Genomic DNA, 20,789 nt, shown 5'->3' on the forward strand with positions numbered 1-20,789 from the left:
TATGGTTAGGAGGGTTGGCACGGCCAGGGGTTGTTGGTACCGTCTGGGGGTAGGTAGGATGTAGGAGGGTTGGTATGGCTGGTGGGGGGTCATTTTGGTCCCAGAGATTGGTATGGTCCTGGCAGCTGGTAGGGTCCCAGGGGTTGGCACAGGCTAGGGGGGTTGGCACGGTCGTCAAGGGAGAGATCGGTATGATCCCAGAGGTTGATACAGTCCCAGGGGTTGGTATGGTTCCAGAGGTTAGTACAGTCCAGAGGCTGTTGTGGTCCAGGGTTGGCATGGTTGCAGGGAGATTGGTGTGGTCCCAGGGGTTGGCACAGTCTGGAGGCGTTGGCACAATCTGCAGGGAGATTGGTGATGGTCCCAGGAGTTGGCACAGTCTGGAGGCGTTGGCACAATTTGCAGGGAGATTGGTGATGGTCCTAAGGGTTGGCACAGTCTAGAGGTGTTGGCACAATTTCCAAGGAGATTGGTGATGGTCCCAGGGGTTGTTATGGTCGGGGGGAGTTGGGAATGATTCCAGAGGTTTGTTCGGTTCCAGGGGTGGGTTTGGCATGGTGGTGGGGAAGTTTGGTATGGTTCTAGAGGTTGATATGGTCCCAGTGGGTGGTATGGTCCTGGGGATTGGCATGTTTCTGGGGTTGGTCCAGGGGGCTGCTATGGTCCAGGGAGTTGGCATGGGTGGGAGGGTTGGCATAGTCTGGGGGAGAAATGTGTGGTCCCAGGGGTTGGCGCAGTCCCAAGGGAACGGTGCTTGGCACATAGTAATAATAATAATTATAATAATATAGCATTTGTTAAGTGCTTACTATGTGCAAAGCATTGTTCTAAGTGCTGGGGAGGTTACAAGGTGATCAGGTTGTCCCACGGGGGGCTCACAGTCTTAATCCCCATTTTTACAGATGAGGTAACTGAGGCACAGAGAAGTGAAGTGACTTGCCCAAAGTCACACAGCTGACAAGTGGCGGAGTGGGGATTAGAACCCATAACCTCTGACTCCCAAACCCGGGCTCTTTCCACCGAGCCACACTGCTTCTCTAGTAAGCGCTTAACAAATACCATCATTATTATTACAGCCCTGGAGCTTGGTAAGTTCCTTGGGATGGGTACGGTCCTGGAGGTTGGTATGTTCTTAGGAGGTGGTACAGTCATTCATTCAACCGTATTTATTGAGTGCTTACTTTGTGCAGAGGGCAGTCTTTCTAGACTGTAAGCCCGTTGTGGGCAGGGATTGTCTCTATTGCTGTATTGTACCTTCCAAGCGCTTAGTACGGTGCTCTGCACGCAGTATGCGCTCAGTAAATACAGTTCATCATCATCAATTGTATTTATTGAGCACTTACTGCGTGCAGAGCACTGTACTAAGCGCTTGGGAAGTACGAGTTGGCAACATCTAGAGACAGTCCCTACCCAACAGTGGGCTCACAGTCTAAAAGGGGGAGACGGAGAACAAAACCATACTAACAAAATAAAATAAATAGAATAGATATGTACAGGTAAAATAAATAGAGTAATAAATCTGTATAAACATCTATACATCTATACAGGTGCTGTGGGGAAGGGAAGGAGGTAAGATGGGAGGGATGGAGAGGGGGCGAGGGGGAGAGGAAGGAAGAGCCTGCAGTAAGGCTTTGAAGCGGGGGAGAGTCACCTGTCCGTTGTAGACTGTGAGCCTGTCATTGGGTAGGGACCGTCTCTTTCTGTTGTCAACTTGGACTTCCCAAGCGCTTTGCACAGTGCTCTGCACACAGTAAGCGCTCAATAAATACAATTGAATGAATGAGTGAATAGACGTGGGCCGGTCGTGCTTGAAATGCCAGATGCGGAGCACAGCCGTCGGATGGTCACCCCGATCGGCGTTCGTTGTTCTGAGAAGGTCACACCGGCGTCCGTTCAATCAATCAATCAGTCGTATTTATTGAGTGCTTACTGTGTGCAGAGCACTGTACTAAGCGCTTGGGAAGTACAAGTCGGCAACACATAGAGACGGTCCCTACCCAACAGCGGGCTCACAGAAATGACCCCCTGGGCCCTCCCCGCGCTTCTTCGCTCAACTGCCTCATTACCCGGGGAGGGAGCGAAACTCGCATTTGTGACTCCAGTCAATGAAGATAATAATAATGATGATGGCATTTATTAAGCGCTTACTATGTGCAAAGCACTGTTCTAAGCGCTGCTGGGGGGCTACAAGGTGATCAGGTTGTCCCACCTGGGGCTCACAGTCTTAATCTCCATTTTACAGATGAGGTAACTGAGGCACAGAGAAGTGAAGTGGCTTGCCCAAGGTCACACAGCTAAGTGGCGGAGCAGGATTCGAACCCATGACCTCTGACTCCCAAGCCCGCACTCTTTCCACTGAGCCACGCTGCTTCTCCATGAAGATGTATTTACAACATACAGGGGGAGGCTATTAGTTACAATGTATTAACTAATCTAAAATTATAAAAGCGTATCGTTATGAAGGGCAATTAACCACTAAGTGTAATTGATAATTCACACGCCTGTGGTTAGCAAAGACAAATAAGAAGGAGGAGATGGATCACTCGCGCTATGGAGGAAGAGGGTTGCCTGTAGCTGAATGTATACATGTATATATATGTATATATGTTTGTACATATTTATTACTCTATTTATTTATTTATTTTACTTGTACATATCTATTTATTTTATTTTGTTAGTATGTTTGGTTTTGTTGTCTGTCTCCCCCTTCTAGAGCGTGAGCCCACTGTTGGGTAGGGACTGTCTCTATATGTTGCCAACTTGGACTTCGCAAGCGCTTAGTACAGTGCTCTGCACACAGTAAGCGCTCAATAAATATGATTGATTGATTGATTGAATGTGTTGAAATAATGCCCTCTTCTGTCATCAGCTTTCCAGGAAGAGTTCTGCAGGCGGATGCCCAGAGGCGCCAACTTGGCTTTTCGGGCAAGGTATCAAGTGATTTGGCTGACGCCATGCAGTCATCACACTGCAGAGAGTTTTGGGCTCATGTCCAAGCAGCGTGGCTCAGTGGAAAAAGCCCGGGCTTTGGAGTCAGAGGTCGTGGGTTCGAATCCCGGCTCTGCCAGTTGTCAGCTGTGTGACTTTGGGCGAGTCACTTCACTTCTCTGGGCCTCAGTTCCCTCATCTGTCAAATGGGGATGAAGACTGGGCCCCCCATGGGACAACCTGATCACTTTGTGACCTCCCCAGCACTTAGAACAGTGCTATGCACATAGTAAGCGCTTAATAAATGACATTATTATTATTATTATTATCACACCCTACCAGTTCTACCTTCACCACATCTCTCGAATTCACTTAGTACAGCGTGAGGAAGCAACGTGGCTCAGTGGAAAGAGCTCGGGCTTTGGAGTCAGAGGTCATGGGTTTGAATCCCGGCTCTGCCAACTGTCAGCTGTGTGACTGTGGGCAAGTCCCTTCACTTCTCTGGGCCTCAGTTACCTCATCTGTAAAATGGGGATTAAAACCGTGAGCCCCCCGTGGGACAACCTGATCACCTTGTAACCTCCCCAGCGCTTAGAACAGTGCTTTGCACATAGTAAGTGCTTAACAAATGCCATCGTTATTATTACAGCACATTGCTGCATAGGAAGCACGTAGTAAATACAGTGGTAAAACGAATGTGGCTTCTAGACTGTGAGCCCACTGTTGGGTAGGGACCGTCTCTAGATGTTGCCAACTTGTACTTCCCAAGCGCTTAGTACAGTGCTCTGCACACAGTAAGCGCTCAATAAATACGATTGATTGATTGATTGATTGATCTAGACTGTGAGCCCACTGTTGGTAGGGACCGTCTCTCTATGTTGCCAACTTGTGCTTCCCAAGCGCTTAGTACAGTGCTCTGCGCACAGTAAGCGCTCAATAAATACGATTGATTGATTGATCAGCGCTTAGAACAGTGCTCGGTTCCCTTATCTGTGCAATGGGGATTAAGAGGATGAGCCCCACGTGGGACAGGGACTGTGTCCAACCTGATTGACTTGTATCTACCTCAGCTCTTGAAACAGTGCTTGGTACATGGTAAGCGCTTAGCAAGTACTATTTATTTTATTTTGTTAGTATGTTTGGTTTTGTTCTCTGTCTCCCCGTTTTAGACTGTGATCCCACTGTTGGGTAGGGACTGTCTCTAGATGTTGCCAACTTGGACTTCCTAAGCGCTTAGTACAGTGCTCTGCACACAGTAAGCGCTCAGTAAATACGATTGATGATGATGATGAAGTACCACAATCATTATTATCATGATTGGATTGGAGGACAGATGAATGAGCAGTCGGCTGGCTGGACGGAGGGTTAGATGGATGAATGGACATCTGACTCCTTCCTCGCCTTTTCCCCCGGCCCCTGACCTCCGGTGGTTTCTCGGCCAGGCTGAAGCAATCCGGGCTGAAGCTGCGATTCTGCACCAACGAGTCCCAGACGCCCCTGAGCGCATTTGTGGCGATGCTGCGGCATCTGGGATTTGATGTCTCCGAGAGCGAAGTGACGGCTCCCGTGCCGGCCGTGTGTCACCTCCTGGAGGAACGCCAACTGAGGCCGCACCTGCTCGTTCACGATGGTGAGGTCCACGCTGTGGCTGAGAGAGGCCCATTTGGGGGCAACCCGTCCTCCCCCTTACTTTCCCATCACCGCCATCCTCCCTGTTCCACTTACCCGTAACCTTGGCGTTATTCATTCATTCGATCGTATTTATTGAGCGCTTACTGTGCGCAGAGCACCGTACTAAGTGCTTGGGAAGTCCGAGTCGGCAACATCTAGAGACGGTCCCTACCCAACATTGGGCTCACAGTCTAGGAGGGGGAGACGGACAACAAAGCAAAACATATTAACAAAATAAAATAAATAGAATAAATATGTACAAATAAAATAGAGTAATTCATTCATTCATTCAGTCGTATTTATTGAGCACTTACTGTGCACAGAGCACTGTACTAAGCACTTGGGAAGTCCAAGTGGGCAACATATAGAGACGGTCCCTACCCAACAGTGGGCTCACAGTCTAGAAGGGGGAGACGGACAACAAAACAAAACAGGTTAACAAAATAAAATAAATAGAATAAACATGTACAAGTAAAATCAATAGATAAATAGAGTCATAAATATGTACAAAGATATATACAGAGTGACTTGAATATAGAGAGCACACCCCTCTAAATGTTCATCATAACCAAAAATTTGCTAACCCAGTTTTCTGGATGTGCGTCTGCTACGTATCTAAGCATGGGGACTTTCCTTTTTTCAGAGCGGTAGTTGCCCAAAATCAATCAATTAATCAATGGTATTTATGGTTATCATCAATCAATTGTATTTATTGAGCGCTTACTGTGTGCAGAGCACTGTACTAAGCACTTGGGAAGTCCAAGTCGACAACGTATAGAGACTGTCCCTACCCAACGTTGGGCTCACAGTCTAGAAGGGGGAGACGGACAACAAAACAAAACATGTTAACAAAATAAAATAAATAGAATAAATATGTACAAGTAAAATAAATAGATAAATAGTCATAAATATGTACAAACATATATACAGAGTGACTTGAATATAGAGAGCACACCCCTCTAAATGTTCATCATAACCAAAAATTTGGTAACCCAGTTTTCTGGATGTGCGTCAGCTACGTATCTAAGCATGGGGACTTTCCTTTTTTCAGAGCGGTAGTTGCCCAAAATCAATCAATTAATCAATGATATAGTAATAATCAATCAATCGTATTTATTGAGTGCTTACTGTGCGCAGAGCACTGTACTAAGCGCTTGGGAAGTCCAAGTCGGCAACATCTAGAGACGGTCCCTACCCAACAACGGGCTCACAGTCTAGAAGGGGGAGACGGACAACAAAACAAAACATGTTGACAAAATAAAATAAATAGAATAAATATATACAAGTAAAATAGATAGAGTAATAAATATGTACAAACATATATACATAGTGACTTTGAATATAGATAGCACAGCCCTCTAAATATTTATCATAACCAAAAATTTGGTAACCCAGTTTTCTGGATGTGCGTCTGCTACGTATCTAAGCATGGGGACTTTCCTTTTTTCAGAGCAGTAGTGCCCAAAATCAATCAATTAATCAATGGTATTTATAGTAATCATCAATCAATCGTATTTATTGAGCGCTTACTGTGTGCAGAGCACTGTACTAAGCGCTTGGGAAGTCCAAGTCGGCAACATCTAGAGACGGTCCCTACCCAACAGTGGGCTCACAGTCTAGAAGGGGGAGACGGACAACAAAACAGAACATATTGACAAAATAAAATAAATAGAATAAATATGTACAAGTAAAATAAATAGATAAATAGAGTCATAAATATGTACAAACATATATACAGAGTGACTTGAATATAGAGAGCACACCCCTCTAAATGTTTATCATAACCAAAAATTTGGTAACCCAGTTTTCTGGATGTGCGTCTGCTACGTATCTAAGCATGGGGACTTTCCTTTTTTCAGAGCAGTACTTGCCCAAAATGAATCAATTAATCAATGGTATTTATAGTAATAATCAGTCAATCGTATTTATTGAGCGCTTACTGTGCACAGAGCACTGTACTAAGCGTTTGGGAAGTACAAGTTGGCAACATATAGAGACAGTCCCTACCCAACAGTGGGCTCACAGTCTAAAAGGGGGAGAGAGAGTTATAAGTAATAAGAATAAGAATGGCATGTATTAAGCGGTTACTATGTGCCGAGCACTGTTATAATCAATCAATCGTATTTATTGAGCGTTTACTGTGTGCAGAGCACTGTACTAAGCGCTTGGGAAGTACAAGTTGGCAACATACAGAGACAGTCCCTACCCAACAGTGGGCTCACAGTCTAAAAGAGGGAGACAGAGAACAAAACCAAACATACTAACAAAATAAAATAAATAGGATATGTACAAGTAAAATAAATAAATAAATAAATAAATAAATAGGGTAATAAATATGTACAAACATATATACAGGTGCTGTTATAAGCGCTTGGGAGGTTACAAGATGATCAGGTTGTCCCACATGGGGCTCACAGTCTTAATATCCATTCCACAGATGAGGCAACTGAGGCCCAGAGTAGTGAAGTGACTTGCCCAAAGTCACACAGCTGACAAGTGGCAGAGCCGGGATTTGAACCCCTGACCTCCGACTCCAAAGCCCGGGCTTTTTCTACTGAGCCACGCTCCATGACAGTACTGTGTACTGCTGTACACAGTAAATGCTCAATAAATTCCAATCAATCAATCATATTTATTGAGTGCTTACTCTATGCAGGTCAGTGGACTAAGTGCATATTTATTACTCTATTTATTTATTTATTTTGCTTGTACATATCTATTCTATTTATTTTATTTTGTTAGTATGTTTGGTTTTGTTCTCTGTCTCCCCCTTTTTACACTGTGAGCCCACTGTTGGGTAGGGACTGTATATGTTGCCAATTTGTACTTCCCAAGCGCTTAGTACAGTGCTCTGCATATAGTAAGCACTCAATAAATACGATTGATGATGATGAAAGTACACTGTAACAGAGTCGGTAGCTAAATTCTCTGCCCATAATGAGTTTACAGTGCAGAAGGGTGACCGACATTAATATGGATAAAGAAATTACGGATCTCGACAGAAGTGCTGTGGAGCTGAGGGAGGGGAGAATGAAGGGTGTAAATATAAAAGTGATGCAGAAGGGAGTGGCAGCGAGGAAATGAGGGCCTAGCCCGGGATGGTTTCTTGGAGGAGACGTGCTTTCAATAAATCTTTGAGGGGGGGAAAGTGATTGCCTGTCAGATATGAAGAAGGAGTGTGTTCCAGGCCAGAGGCGGGATGGAGGGGAGAGGTTGGCAGCAAAACCGAGGAGAATGAGGTACGGCAAGTAGGCTGGCATCAGAGTACAGTGTACAGAGTACAGTGCTAAGCGCTTAGTACAGTGCTCTGCACATAGTAAGCGCTCAATAAATACGATTGATGATGATCAGAGGAGTGAAGTACGTGGGCAGGGTCGTAGTAGAAAATAGGAGAGGTAAGGCAGGAGCGGTGCTTTAAAGCCAACGGTAAGGAGTTTCTGTTTGATACAGACTGTTTGATTTAGACTGTGAGCCCACTGTTGGGTAGGGACTGGCTCTATATGTTGCCAACTTGTACTTCCCAAGCGCTTAGTCCAGTGCTCTGCACACAGTAAGCGCTCAATAAATACAATTGATTGATTGATTGATTAGAGCACTGTAATGAGTGCCTGGGAGACTCTAATAAAGTTAGCGGTCAAGATCCCTGCCCTCCAGGAACTTACAGTCCTTGGAGGGAGACAGCCACGAAAATAAATTATGGGCAAGGGGGAAATATTGCAAGAGATGGACATAAAGGCCACGGGGGGTTGTGAGCCCTCAAGCATTTGGGGGACACAGAGGTGCCGAAGTGGCAGTTGGGGGGCTGAGAATGGGGAGATGGGAAATTGGTCACGGGGAGACGCTCTCGACAACTGAGGCCCAGAGGCGATAGCGCAGAGGGCCTGAAAGGTCGTGTCTGGGGTGGGGTGTCCGGGGGGGTAGGGGTTCTCCCAACACGTGAGGGGTCCCTGTGGGCGAGGGGTCCCGATGGGTGAGGGGTTGTCCCGGAGGATGAGGGGGTCCCTGTGGGCAAGGGGGTGTCCTGGGCCTTTAGACTGTGAGCCCACTGTTGGGTAGGGACTGTCTCTATATGTTGCTAACTTGTACTTCCCAAGCGCTTAGTACAGTGCTGTGCACACAGTAAGCGCTCAATAAATACGATTGATTGATTGAGGGGGTTTAGCTGCAGATCAGGGGTTCCCCTGGCAGGGGAGGGCTTTTTGCTGCTGATGAAGGGGTCTCTTGTTCTCCTCCTCCTCCTTTTTCCTTCTCCTTCTTCTTCTCCTTCATTCATTCATTCATTCAGTCGTATTTATTGAGCGCTTACTGTGTGCAGAGCACTGTACCAAGCGCTTGGGAAGTACAAGTTGGCAATGTATAGAGATGGGCCCTACCCAACAGCGGGCTCCCAGTCTAGAAGGGGGAGGCAGACAACAAAGCATAACATATTAACAAAATAAAATGAATAGAATAAATACGTACAAATAAAATAAATAGAGTAATAAATACACACAAACATATATATGTATTGCCCTGGTGCGTAGTACAGTGCCTGGCACATAGTAAGTGCTTAACAATCAATCAATCAATCGTATTTATTGAGCGCTTACTGTGTGCAGAGCACTGGACTAAGCGCTTGGGAAGTACAGATCGGCAACATCTAGAGACGGTCCCTACCCAACAGCGGGCTCCCAGTCTAGAAGGGGGAGACAGACAACAAAACAAAACGTATTAACAAAATAAAATAAATAGAATAAATATGTACAAATAAAATACATAAATAGAGTAATAAATACACACAAACATATATACGTATTGCCCTGGTGCGTAGTACAGTGCCTGGCACATAGTAAGTGCTTAACAATCAATCAATCAATCAATCATTTATTGAGCGCTTACTGTGTGCAGAGCACTGTACTAAGCACTTGAAAAGTAAAAGTTGGCAACATCTAGAGACAGTCCCTACCCAACAGTGGGCTCACAGTCTGGAAGGGCGGAGAAAGAGAACAAAACCAAACATACTAACAAAATAAAATAAATAGAATAGATATGTACAAGTAAAATAAATAACAAATAATAAATCAACAAATACCGTTATTATTATTATTATTATTATTATTCAGTATTTGTCAAGCACTTATGTGCCAAACACTGTTCCCACTGTTGGGTAGGGACCGTCTTTATACGTTGCCAACTTGTACTTCCCAAGCGCTTAGTCCAGTGCTCTGTGCACAGTAAGCGCTCAATAAATACGATTGAATGAATGAATATACAGGTGCTGTGGGGAGGGGAAGGAGGTAAGGCGGGGGGGATGGGTGGGATGGGTTCTCTTCTCCTCCTCCTCTTCCTCCTCTTCCTCCTCTTCTTCCTCCTTCTCCTCCTCCTCTTCCTCCTTCTTCTCCTCCTCCTCCTCCTTTTCCTTCTTCTATATTTATTGAGTGCTTACTGTGTGCTAAGCTCTGTACTAAGCGCTTGGGAGAGTACGCTATAACAACAAACAGACGCATTCCTGCCCACAACAAGCCAGAACTGCACTGTCCTCGGATCCAGATCCTGAGCACCGATCTCAGCCTGAGCACGCACTAGACGGGCACAGGCTGAGCCCACTAGGAGCAGAGGCCGAGGAAAGCCTGATGACAGACTATCAAGCAATCAATCAATCAATCGTATTTATTGAGCGCTTACTGTGTGCAGAGCGCTGTACTGAGCGCTTGGGAAGTCCAAGTTGGCAACATATAGAGACAGTCCCTACCCAACAGTGGGCTCACAGTCTAAAAGGGGGAGACAGGGAACAAAACCAAACATACTCACAAAATAAAATAAATAGAATAGAGATCATCATCAATCATATTTATTGAGCGCTTACTGTGTGCAGAGCACTGTACTGAGCGCTTGGGAAAGTCCAAGTTGGCAACATCTAGAGACGGTCCCTACCCAACAGTGGGCTCACAGTCTAAAAGGGGGAGACAGGGAACAAAACCAAACATACAAAATAAAATCAATAGAATAGAGATCATCATCAATCGTATTTATTGAGTGCTTACTGTGTGCAGAGCACTGTACTAAGCGCTTGAGCACTGTACTAAGCGCTTGAATGTACAAGTAAAATACTTGTACATGTACAAGTAAAATAAGAGAGATGTACAAGTAAACAAGACAGGAGAAGACAAGACAACAAGACAAGACAAGAAAACAAGAGATGTACAAGTAAAATAAATAGAGTAATAAATCTGTACAAACATATATACATATATACAGGTGCTGTGGGGAAGGGAAGGAGGTAAGATGGGGGGGATGGAGAGGGGGACGAGGGGGAGAGGAAGACTAGGCCGAGGCCGGGCCCAGGCTGACGGGCACAGTGATGGACAATTTGGTGCTGCGAGCAAGAGGCGTCGGAGCAGAAATTGATCCCAGGGAGGCCGGTTTCGGGTGGACAGACGGGGACGTGGTCACTGCGGCCACGGTCCCTCGGCGCTCACCGTCTGCCCTGTCTTCTAGCCGTCCGCCCTGAGTTTGACCGCATCGACAGAACCAACCCAAACTGCGTGGTGATCGCGGACGCCGGCGAAGGCTTTTCTTACCAACAAGTCAATGAGGCTTTCCGAGTCCTCATGAGCCTGGAAAACCCTGTCCTTCTGTCCCTGGGGAAAGGGTGAGTGACTGGTTACCTCCTTCAGGAGGCCTTCCCAGACTGAGCCCCCTCCTTCCTCTCCCCCTCTCCATCCCCCCATCTTACCTCCTTCCCTTCCCCACAGCACCTGTAGATATGTATATATGTTTGTACAGATTTATTACTCTATTTATTTATTTATTTTACTTGTACATATCTATTCTATTTATTTTATTTTGTGAGTATGTTTGGTTTTGTTCTCTGTCTCCCCCTTGTAGACTGTGAGACCACTGTTGGGTAGGGACTGTCTCTCTATGTTGCCAATTTGTACTTCCCAAGCGCTTAGTACAGTGCTCTGCACATAGTAAGCGCTCAATAAATACGATTGATGATGATGGTTGTCGTCTCTTCCCGGGGTGGAAGTCCGGGAGGTGCACGTGACCACCGACTTTAAGGCATGCCATCAGCTCGCTCCCTCGCACTTACCCACTCTCCTCTCCCATTCCAACCCAGCTCACACCCTTCATTCCACTCAACCCAATAATAATAATAATAATAATGGTATTTATTAAGCGCTTACTATGTGAAAAGCACTGTTCTAAGCACTGGGGAGGTTACAAGGTGATCAGGTTGTCCCATGTGGGGCTCACAGTCTTAATCCCCATTTTACAGATGAGGTAATAATAATAATAATTATGGCATTTATTAAGTGCTTACTATGTGCAAAGCACTGTTCTAAGTGCTGGGGAGGTTACAAGGTGATCAAGTGGTCCCAAGGGGGCTCGCAGCCTTAATCCCCATTTTACAGATGAGGTAACTGAGGCCCAGAGAAGTGAAGTGACTTGCCCAAAGTCACACAGCTGACAAGTGGCGGAGCCGGGATTTGAACCCATGACCTCTGCCTCCAAAGTCCGTGCTCTTTCCATTGAGCCACGCTGCTTCCCTAACTGAGGTAACTGAGGCACAGAGAATAATAATAATCATGTTGGTATTTATTAAGCACTTACTATGTGCAAAGCACTGTTCTAAGTGCTGGGGAGGATACAAGGTGATCAGGTTGTCCCACGTGGGGCTCACAGTCTTAATCCCCATTTTACAGATGAGGTAACTGAGGCACAGAGAATAATAATAATCATGTTGGTATTAAGCGCTTACTATGTGCAAAGCACTGTTCTAAGTGCTGGGGAGGATACAAGGTGATCAGGTTGTCCCACGTGGGGCTCACAGTCGTAATCCCCATTTTACAGATGAGGGAACTGAGGCACAGAGAATAATAATAATCATGTTGGTATTTATTAAGCGCTTACTATGTGCAAAGCACTGTTCTAAGTGCTGGGGAGGATACAAGGTGATCAGGTTGTCCACACGGGGCTCACAGTCTTAATCCCCATTTTACAGATGAGGTAACTGAGGCCCAGAGAAGTGAAGTGACTTGCCCAAAGTCACACAGCTGACAAGTGGCGGAGCCGGGATTTGAACCCATGACCTCTGACTCCAAAGCCCGGGCTCCTTCCACTGAGCCACGCTGCTTCTCTAAGTACTCACTTGTTCATTCTCATCTCTGCTGCCTCCGAACCTTTGCTCACACCCTCCCTCCGGACTGGAACTCCCCTCCCCTTGTTCATATCCAGAAGACAGCGTGGCTCGGGTTTGGGAGTCAGAGGTCACGGGTTCGAATCCCGCCTCCGTCACTTGTCAGCTGTGTGACTTTAGGCAAGTCACTTCACTTCTCTGGGCCTCCGTTCCCTCATCTGTAAAATGGGGATTAAGGCTGTGAGCCCCACGTGGGACAACCTGATTACCTTGTATCAACCCCAGCTCTTAGACCAGTGCTTAACACATAGTAAGTACTTAACAAATGCCATTATTATTATTATTACCATATTCAAAGCCCTACTAAAATCATATCCATCAGTCAATGGCATTTATTGACCATACGATACATATCTATTGTACATACATATCTATTCTATTTTATTTTGTATTATGTTTGGTTTTGTCTCCCCTTTTTAGACTGTGAGCCCACTGTTGGGTAGGGACTGTCTCTATATGTTGCCAATTTGTACTTCCCAAGCGCTTAGTACAGTGCTCTGCACACAGTAGGCGCTCAATAAATACGATTGATGATGATGACCACTTCATATATGTAGAACACTAGACGAAGAACTCGGAGAGTACAATTTAACCGAGTTGGTAGACACGTTCCCTGCCCATAAGAAGCTTAGAGACCAGATGGGGAGACAGGCATTAATATAAAGAAATAAATGACGGATACGGACAAATTAGTGCTGAGGGACTGAGTGGGGAGTGAATAAAGGGAGCAAATCTAAGTGCGAGGGCAACACAGAAGGGAGTGGAACAAGAACACATGAGGAACACATGAGAATATTTATTCTATTTATTTATTATTAAATTCTATTTATTTTATTTTGTTAGTATGTTTGGTTTTGTTCTCTGTCTTCCCCTTTTAGACTGTGAGCCCACTATTGGGTAGGGACTGTCTCTATATGTTGCCAACTTGTACTTCCCAAGCGCTTAGTACAGTGCTCTGCACACAGTAAGCGCTCAATAAATATGATTGATTGATTGATTGATTGAGGAAGGAGATTGTGGTATTTAGGTTAGCCCGTGGTCAGAGAAGCAGCGTGGCTCAATGGAAAGAGCACGGATTTGGGAGTCAGAGCATCAGAAGCATCAGAAGCAGTGTTCTCCCACACCCGAAGACCCCTCACCCCCAAATCCTTAGACACATTTGGGTGCAACCAAATAGTAACTCCGAACAAAGTGAGACAGATTCTCCGCCAACAATGTCCGGGATCCTGGGTGCTGTCCCAAGGGGGAACAGGGAAGGGCCTTTGCCTTTGGAGGTACAGAAATTGACCAGCCATTCAGACTCTGAACGCCTAATTCATTCATTCACTCATATTTATTGAGCACTTAACTGTGTGCAGAGCGCTGTACTAAGCGCTTGGGAAGTCCAAGTCGACAACATAAAGAGACGGTCCCTACCCAACAGCGGGCTCACAGTCTAGAAGGGGGAGACAGACAACAAAACAAAACATGTGGACAGGTGTCAAAATCGTCAGAACAAATAGAATTACAGCTATATTCATTCATTCAGTCGTATTTATTGAGCACTTACCGTGTGCAGAGCACTTTGCTAAGCACTTGGAAAGTACAATTCAGCAATAAGGAGACAATCCCTGCCCATATCGGGCTTACGGTCTGGTCTAATCATCATCATCATCAATCGTATTTATTGAGCGCTTACTGTGTGCAGAGCACTGTACTAAGCGCTTGGGAAGTACAAATTGGCAACATCTAGAGATAGTCCCTACCCAACAGTGGGCTCACAGTCTAAAAGGGGGAGACAAAACCAAACATACTAACAAAATAAAATAAATAGAATAGATCACCAGCTGTCATCATCATCATCAATCATATTTATTGAGCTCTTACTGTTTGCAGAGCACTGTACTAAGCGCTTGGGAAGTAAAGTTGGCAACATATAGAGACAGTCCCTACCCAGCAGTGGGCTCACAGTCTTAAAGCTGTCCCTCTTGGCGTTCGAGTGTCCACCCCGGAGAGATGAAGATGCAGCCAAGATTCCAAGAAGCAGCATGGCTCAGCGGAAAGAGCCCGGGCTTGAGGGTTAGAGGTCATGGGTTCGAATCCCGGCTCAGTCACTTGTCAGCTGTGTGACTTTGGGCAAGTCACTTAACTTCTTTGTGCCTCTGTAACCTCATCTGTAAAATGGGGATGAAGACTGTGAGCCCCACGTGGGACAACCTGATCACCTTGTATCTCCCCCAGCCCTTAGAACAGTGCTTGTACATATTCATTACTCTATTTATTTATTTATTTATTTTGCTTGTACATATCTATTCTATTTATTTTATTTCATTATTATGTTTGGTTTTGTTCTCTGTCTCCCCCTTTTAGACTGTGAGCCCACTGTTGGGTAGGGACTGTCTCTATATGTTGCCAACTTGTACTTCCCAAGCGCTTAGTACAGTGCTCTGCACACAGTAAGCACTCAATAAATACGATTGATTGATTGATTGGCACATAGAAAGCGCTTAACAAATACCATCATTATTATTATTATTTATTCCATATCGCCATAGCCAGAGTGGCTGGGAGTGTCAGCTCTGGAAGTCTAGGGCTTCCTAGGGGTACAATCACCTCATCAACAGCAGCAGGCACAGCGGGTAATAATAATAATAATAATAATAATAATAATAATAATAATAATAATAATAATAATAATAATGATAATGGCATTTGTTAAGCGCTTAGTAGTTGCAAAGCACTGTTCTAAGCGCTGGTGGGATACAAGGTGATCAGGTTGGCCCACGTGGGGCTCACAGTCTTAATCCCCATTTTACAGATGAGGTCACCGAGGCTCAGAGAAGTTAAGTGACTTGCCCAAGGTCATACAGCAGACATGTGGCGGAGCCGGGATTCAAACCCATGACCTCTGACTCCAAAGCCCGGGCTCTTTCCACTGAGCCACGCTGCTTCTCTAAGTGGTCACGGCGGGTGCAGCGGTCCCAGTGGATGCAGCGGTCCCAGCGGGCGCGGTGGCCACCGACCCAACGCGGGAACCCGTAGCGATGCGGTCTCCCAGTTGAGCCGTATCCCGGAGAGGAAGAGTGTCGGAATCGCTGGAGCACGGTGCTACGGAGTGATTTACATTTAGCATCTGCTTGGGCCGAGAGTGGGAATTGGCTGGCTGATTTCTCCTGTCATGCCCCAGTCAGGAAATGAAGCCGTTTACGCTAGACTAGGGAAGGTTAATGTCTGTTCCAGCAAAGGTCAAGTGGTCATTTGCAAGCAAGCCCAGGCTGAATAATTGAAAATGACAGAAGAATCAAGCATCAGATCTTACCTGCCTGCTCTGGACACGTTTCCAGTGGCCTGGGAGGGCTTTGGGGTCTGAGGAGACCCACTCGTGGGAATTCTTTTGAGTGTGAAGAGCGATCCTTTCCCTGAGTGGGCCTTGGCCTGGGTCCGGGGGAGGCTCCTCAGGGAGGCTAATAATGATAATAATAATGGTGGCATTTGTTAAGCGCTTACTATATGCAAAGCACTGTTCTAAGTGCTTAGTACAGTGCCAAGCGCTTAGTACAGTGCTCAGCACACAGTAAGCACTCAATAAATATGATTGATTGATTGATTCTAAGTGTTGGGGAGGATACAAGGTGACCAGATTGTCCCACATGGGGCTCACAGTCTTCATCCTCATTTTCCAGATGAGGTAACTGAGGCCCAGAGAAGTGAAGCGACTTGCCCAAAGTCACACAGCTGACAATTGGCGGAGCCAAGATTTGAACCCATGACCTCTGACTCCCAAGCCCGTGCTCTTTCCATTGAGCCACGCTGCTTCTCTGACCACCAGCTAACCCAAATACCACAATCTCCTTCCCCTCATTCACTCCCTCCTCTCCCGACCATAAAGTTGGCAGCGGGCTGTGCCCAGGCCCGGCCTGTTTTTCATTCATTCATTCATTCATTCATTCATTCATTCATTCAATCATAAATAAATACGATTGAATGAAGGAAAGAAGGAAGGAAAATCCTCTCCCTCCTTTTTCCCTCCTCCTCCTCTCCCGACCATAAAGTTGGCAGCGGGCTGCGCCCAGGCCCGGCCTGTTTTTCATTCATTCATTCGATCGTATTTATTTACGATTGAATGAAGGAAGGAAGGAAGGAAAAGCAATGGAAGCGAGGAGATTTCCTGCTTTAGAGTAGCAGCGTGGCTCCGTGGCAAGAGCCCGGACTTTGGAGTCAGAGGGCGTGGGTTCGAATTCCGGCTCCGCCACTTGTCAGCTGGGTGACTTTGGGCAAGTCGCTTCTCTGGGCCTCAGTGACCTCATCTGGAAAATGGGGATGAAGGCTGTGAGCCCCACGAGGGACAACCTGATCACCTTGTAACCTCCCCAGTGCTTAGAACAGTGCTTTGCACAAAGTAAGCGCTTAATAAATGCCATCATTATTGTTATTATTATTATTTATTGAGCGTTTACTGTGTGCAGAGCACTGGACTAAGCACTTGGGAAGTACAAATCTCCTCACCGTGCCTCGTTCTTGCCTGTCCCGCCATCGACCCCCAGCCCACGTCATCCCCCGGGCCTGGAATGCCCCCCCTCTGCCCATCCGCCAAGCTAACTCTCTGTTTAGACTGTGAGCCCACTGTTGGGTAGTGACTGTCTCTATATGTTGCCAACTTGCACTTCCCAAGCGCTTAGTACAGTGCTCTGCACACAGTAAGCACTCAATAAATACGATTGATTGATTGATTCCTTCCTTCAAGGCCCTACTGAGAGCTCACCTCCTCCAGGAGGCCTTCCCAAACTGAGCCCCTTCCTTCCTCTCCCCCTCCTCCCCCTCTCCATCCCCCCATCTTACCTCCTTCCCTTCCCCACAGCACCTGTATATATGTATATATGTCTGTACATACTTATTACTCTATTTATTTATTTTACTTGTACATTTCTATTCTATGTATTTTAGTTTGTTAGTATGTTTGGTTTTGTTCTCTGTCTCCCCCTTTTAGACTGTGAGCCCACTGTTGGGTAGGAACCGTCTCTATATGTTGCCAACTTGTACTTCCCAAGCGCTTAGTACAGTGCTCTGCACACAGTAAGCGCTCAATAAATACGATTGATTGATTGATTGATTCACATCCACACTCCAGGCTTCGCTTCCCAGAGTAACAGTAGCGGGCAAAATAGCAATGTGATGCTCATCTCCTTCTACAACCCTGCACGCTCAGTACACTCCTCTAACGCCAACCTACTCACTGTACCTCCATCTCGTCTATCTCACCGCCGACCTCTCGCTCATGTTCCTGTTCATAACATGTTCATGTTACTATGTTGCTCTGGCTTGGAACTCCCTCCCCCTTCATACCCGACAGACCTCCACTCTCCCCACCTTCAAAGCCTTATTAAAATCCCATCTCCTCCAAGAGGCTTTCCCCAACTAAGCCCTCATTTTCCCTCCTCCTTCGGCATCGCCCTTGCACTTGGCTCCGTATCCTTTAAGCATTTGATATTCACCCCACCCTCAGCCTCACGGTATTTATGTCCATATCTGTAATTTCTTTTAATTTCAGTCTCTCCCTCTAGACTGAACGCTCCTTGTGCTCTGCACACAGTAAAGTGCTGAGAAAATACCATCGATCAATCGATAAATCTTGAGCCCCTTCCTTCCCCTCGTCCCCCTCTCTATCCCCCATCTTACCTCCTTCCCTTCCCCACAGCACCTGTATAGATGTATATATGTTTGTACATATTTATTACTCTATTTATTTATTTATTTTACTTGTACATATCTATTCTATTTATTTTATTTTGTTAGTATGTTTGGTTTTGTTCTCTGTCTCCCCCTTCTAGACTGTGAGCCCACTATTGGGTAGGGACTGTCTCTCTGTGTTGCCAACTTGTACTTCCCAAGTGCTTAGTACAGTGCTCTGCACACAGTAAGCACGCAATAAATACAATTGATGATGATGATGATGATAAATCAGTCAATGGTATTTATTGAGCACTTACTGGGTGCAGAACACTGTTTGGAAGAGTACAGTGCAAAAGAATCGGTAGACGCGTTTCCTGCCCACAGTGGGATGATTGAAGAGTGGGGAAATTTGAGGAAAGCCTGATGAAGGGAGAGGGATTTTAGGAAAGTCTGTGGAAATAGGCAAGACATGTTAAAGCAAACTCAAGCCCTTGTTTCTTCTATCCGCTTACTACTCATTCATTCATACAGTCCTATTTATTGAGCGCCTACTGAGTGCAGAGCACTGTACTAAGTGCTTGGGAAGTACAATTCAGCGACAAATAGAGACAATCCCTACCCAACAACAGGCTCACACTCTAGAAGGGGGAGACAGACCTCCAAACAAGTAAGAGTTTGTAACTTATTTGAGTCCTCGTTTTTAGGAGGCTCCCTTACTGGTTTTGAATTCATTCATTCGGTCCTATTTATTCAGCGCTTAGAACAGTGCCAGCGCTTAGAACAGTGCTTTGCACATAGTAAGCGCTCAATAAATGCTATCATTATTATTATTATTGAGTGCCTACTGTGTGCAGAGCACTGCACCGAGCACTTGGAAAGTACAATTCAGCCAGAAAGAGAGACAATCCCTGCCCACAATGGGGTTACAGTCTAGAAGAGGGAGGACAGACATCAAAACGAGTAAACAGGCATCAATAGTTCTCCCTCTGTGTCGTCTATGCAGTCGGATCTGTTCCCCTTTAAGAGTTTGATTCTCACCCCACCCTGAGCCCCACAGCACTTATGTCCATATCCTTGCGCTTTTCTAATTCCCCTACCTCTACTTTATTTTAATGTCGGTCTCCCTCTCCATTCATTCAATCAATCATATTTATTGAGCGCTTCCTGTGTGCAGAGCACTGTACTAAGCGCTTGGGAAGTACAAGCTGGCAACATATAGAGGCCGTCCCTACCCGACAACGGGCTCACAGTCTAGAAGGGGGAGACAGACAACAAGAAAAAACATGTGGACAGGTGTCAAGTCATCAGAATAAATAGAAATAAAGCTAGATGCACATCATTAACACAGCAACACAATAAACAGAATAGTAAATATGTATCTCTAGACTGGAAGCTCTCCGTGGGCAGGGATTGTGTCTACCCACTGTATTGTATTGTGCTTCCTCAAATGCCCACAGTAAGCAGTCAATAAATACTATCGATTGGTTGATCGTTTAGTACAGCGCTCCACATTCATTCATTCATTCATTCATTCAATCGTATTTATTGAGCGCTTACTGTGTGCAGAGCACTGTACTACGCGCTTGGGAAGTACAAGTTAGCAACATATAGAGACACACAGCATGCCTTCAATAAATACTATTGATTAATCGATTGATCTACATAATGTCTAATTTTGAGTTGCGGAACCTGAACTATCCCTCAGGACAGCAAATGATGAGGATTTTCTATCAAGTTCAACCTACAGACGGCCTGAATTTTGGCAATTTTGAGAGTTAGACATTATAAATCAAAAGGCCAAAGTAGAATTTCTTAGTCCAAATAAGAAAATCAGAGGAGGAGGAGAAAGTGGTAGTAGTAGACAGCGAGCTGGGAGTCAGGGGACCTGGGTTCCAATCATAAGTTGGCCACTTGCCTGCTGTGTGACCTTGGGCAAGTCACTGGACTTCTCTTTGACTTAGTTTTCTCATCTGTAAAATGGGGATTAAGAACCTAGTCTCCCACCCTTTTAGACTGTAAACCCCATGTGGGAGAGGGACTCTGTCCGACCTGATGATCTTGTATCTACCCCAATGCCTAATATAATGCTTGGTACATAGTAAGCACTTAACCAATTCCACAATTATTGTTATTATTATTAGCTAGTATTAATAGCAGTAGTTGTAGTTACAGGATTAAGCCCCTACTGTGTGCAGAGTACTAGAGCAAGCATTGAGAAAAAAATACATGGGTGAGAATTAGATACCTTCCCTGATACTGCAGGGGCTCCCAATCTAAGAATAAGGTGGGGGTGGATTTGATGATGGACACTAAAGGGAAGGTGAAATGATATAAATACAAAGCAGCATAAATGACAAAA

The 20,789-nt window shown here is 45.6% G+C and overlaps 1 protein-coding gene across 1 annotated transcript in view; it reads left to right on the forward strand.

Moving 5' to 3' along the window:
* LOC119925625 (phospholysine phosphohistidine inorganic pyrophosphate phosphatase) overlaps positions 1-20,789 on the forward strand; it is a 57,981-nt gene that overhangs the window by 5,847 nt on the left and 31,345 nt on the right. Inside the window, exons 2-3 of the mRNA XM_038743969.1 lie at positions 4,371-4,558; positions 11,077-11,230. Of these exons, the coding sequence (XP_038599897.1) occupies positions 4,371-4,558; positions 11,077-11,230 (342 nt within the window). The remainder of the gene's footprint in view (positions 1-4,370; positions 4,559-11,076; positions 11,231-20,789) is intronic.

The sequence above is a fragment of the Tachyglossus aculeatus genome, chromosome 3 (genome assembly GCF_015852505.1).
Source record: "Tachyglossus aculeatus isolate mTacAcu1 chromosome 3, mTacAcu1.pri, whole genome shotgun sequence".
Taxonomy (NCBI): domain Eukaryota; kingdom Metazoa; phylum Chordata; class Mammalia; order Monotremata; family Tachyglossidae; genus Tachyglossus; species Tachyglossus aculeatus.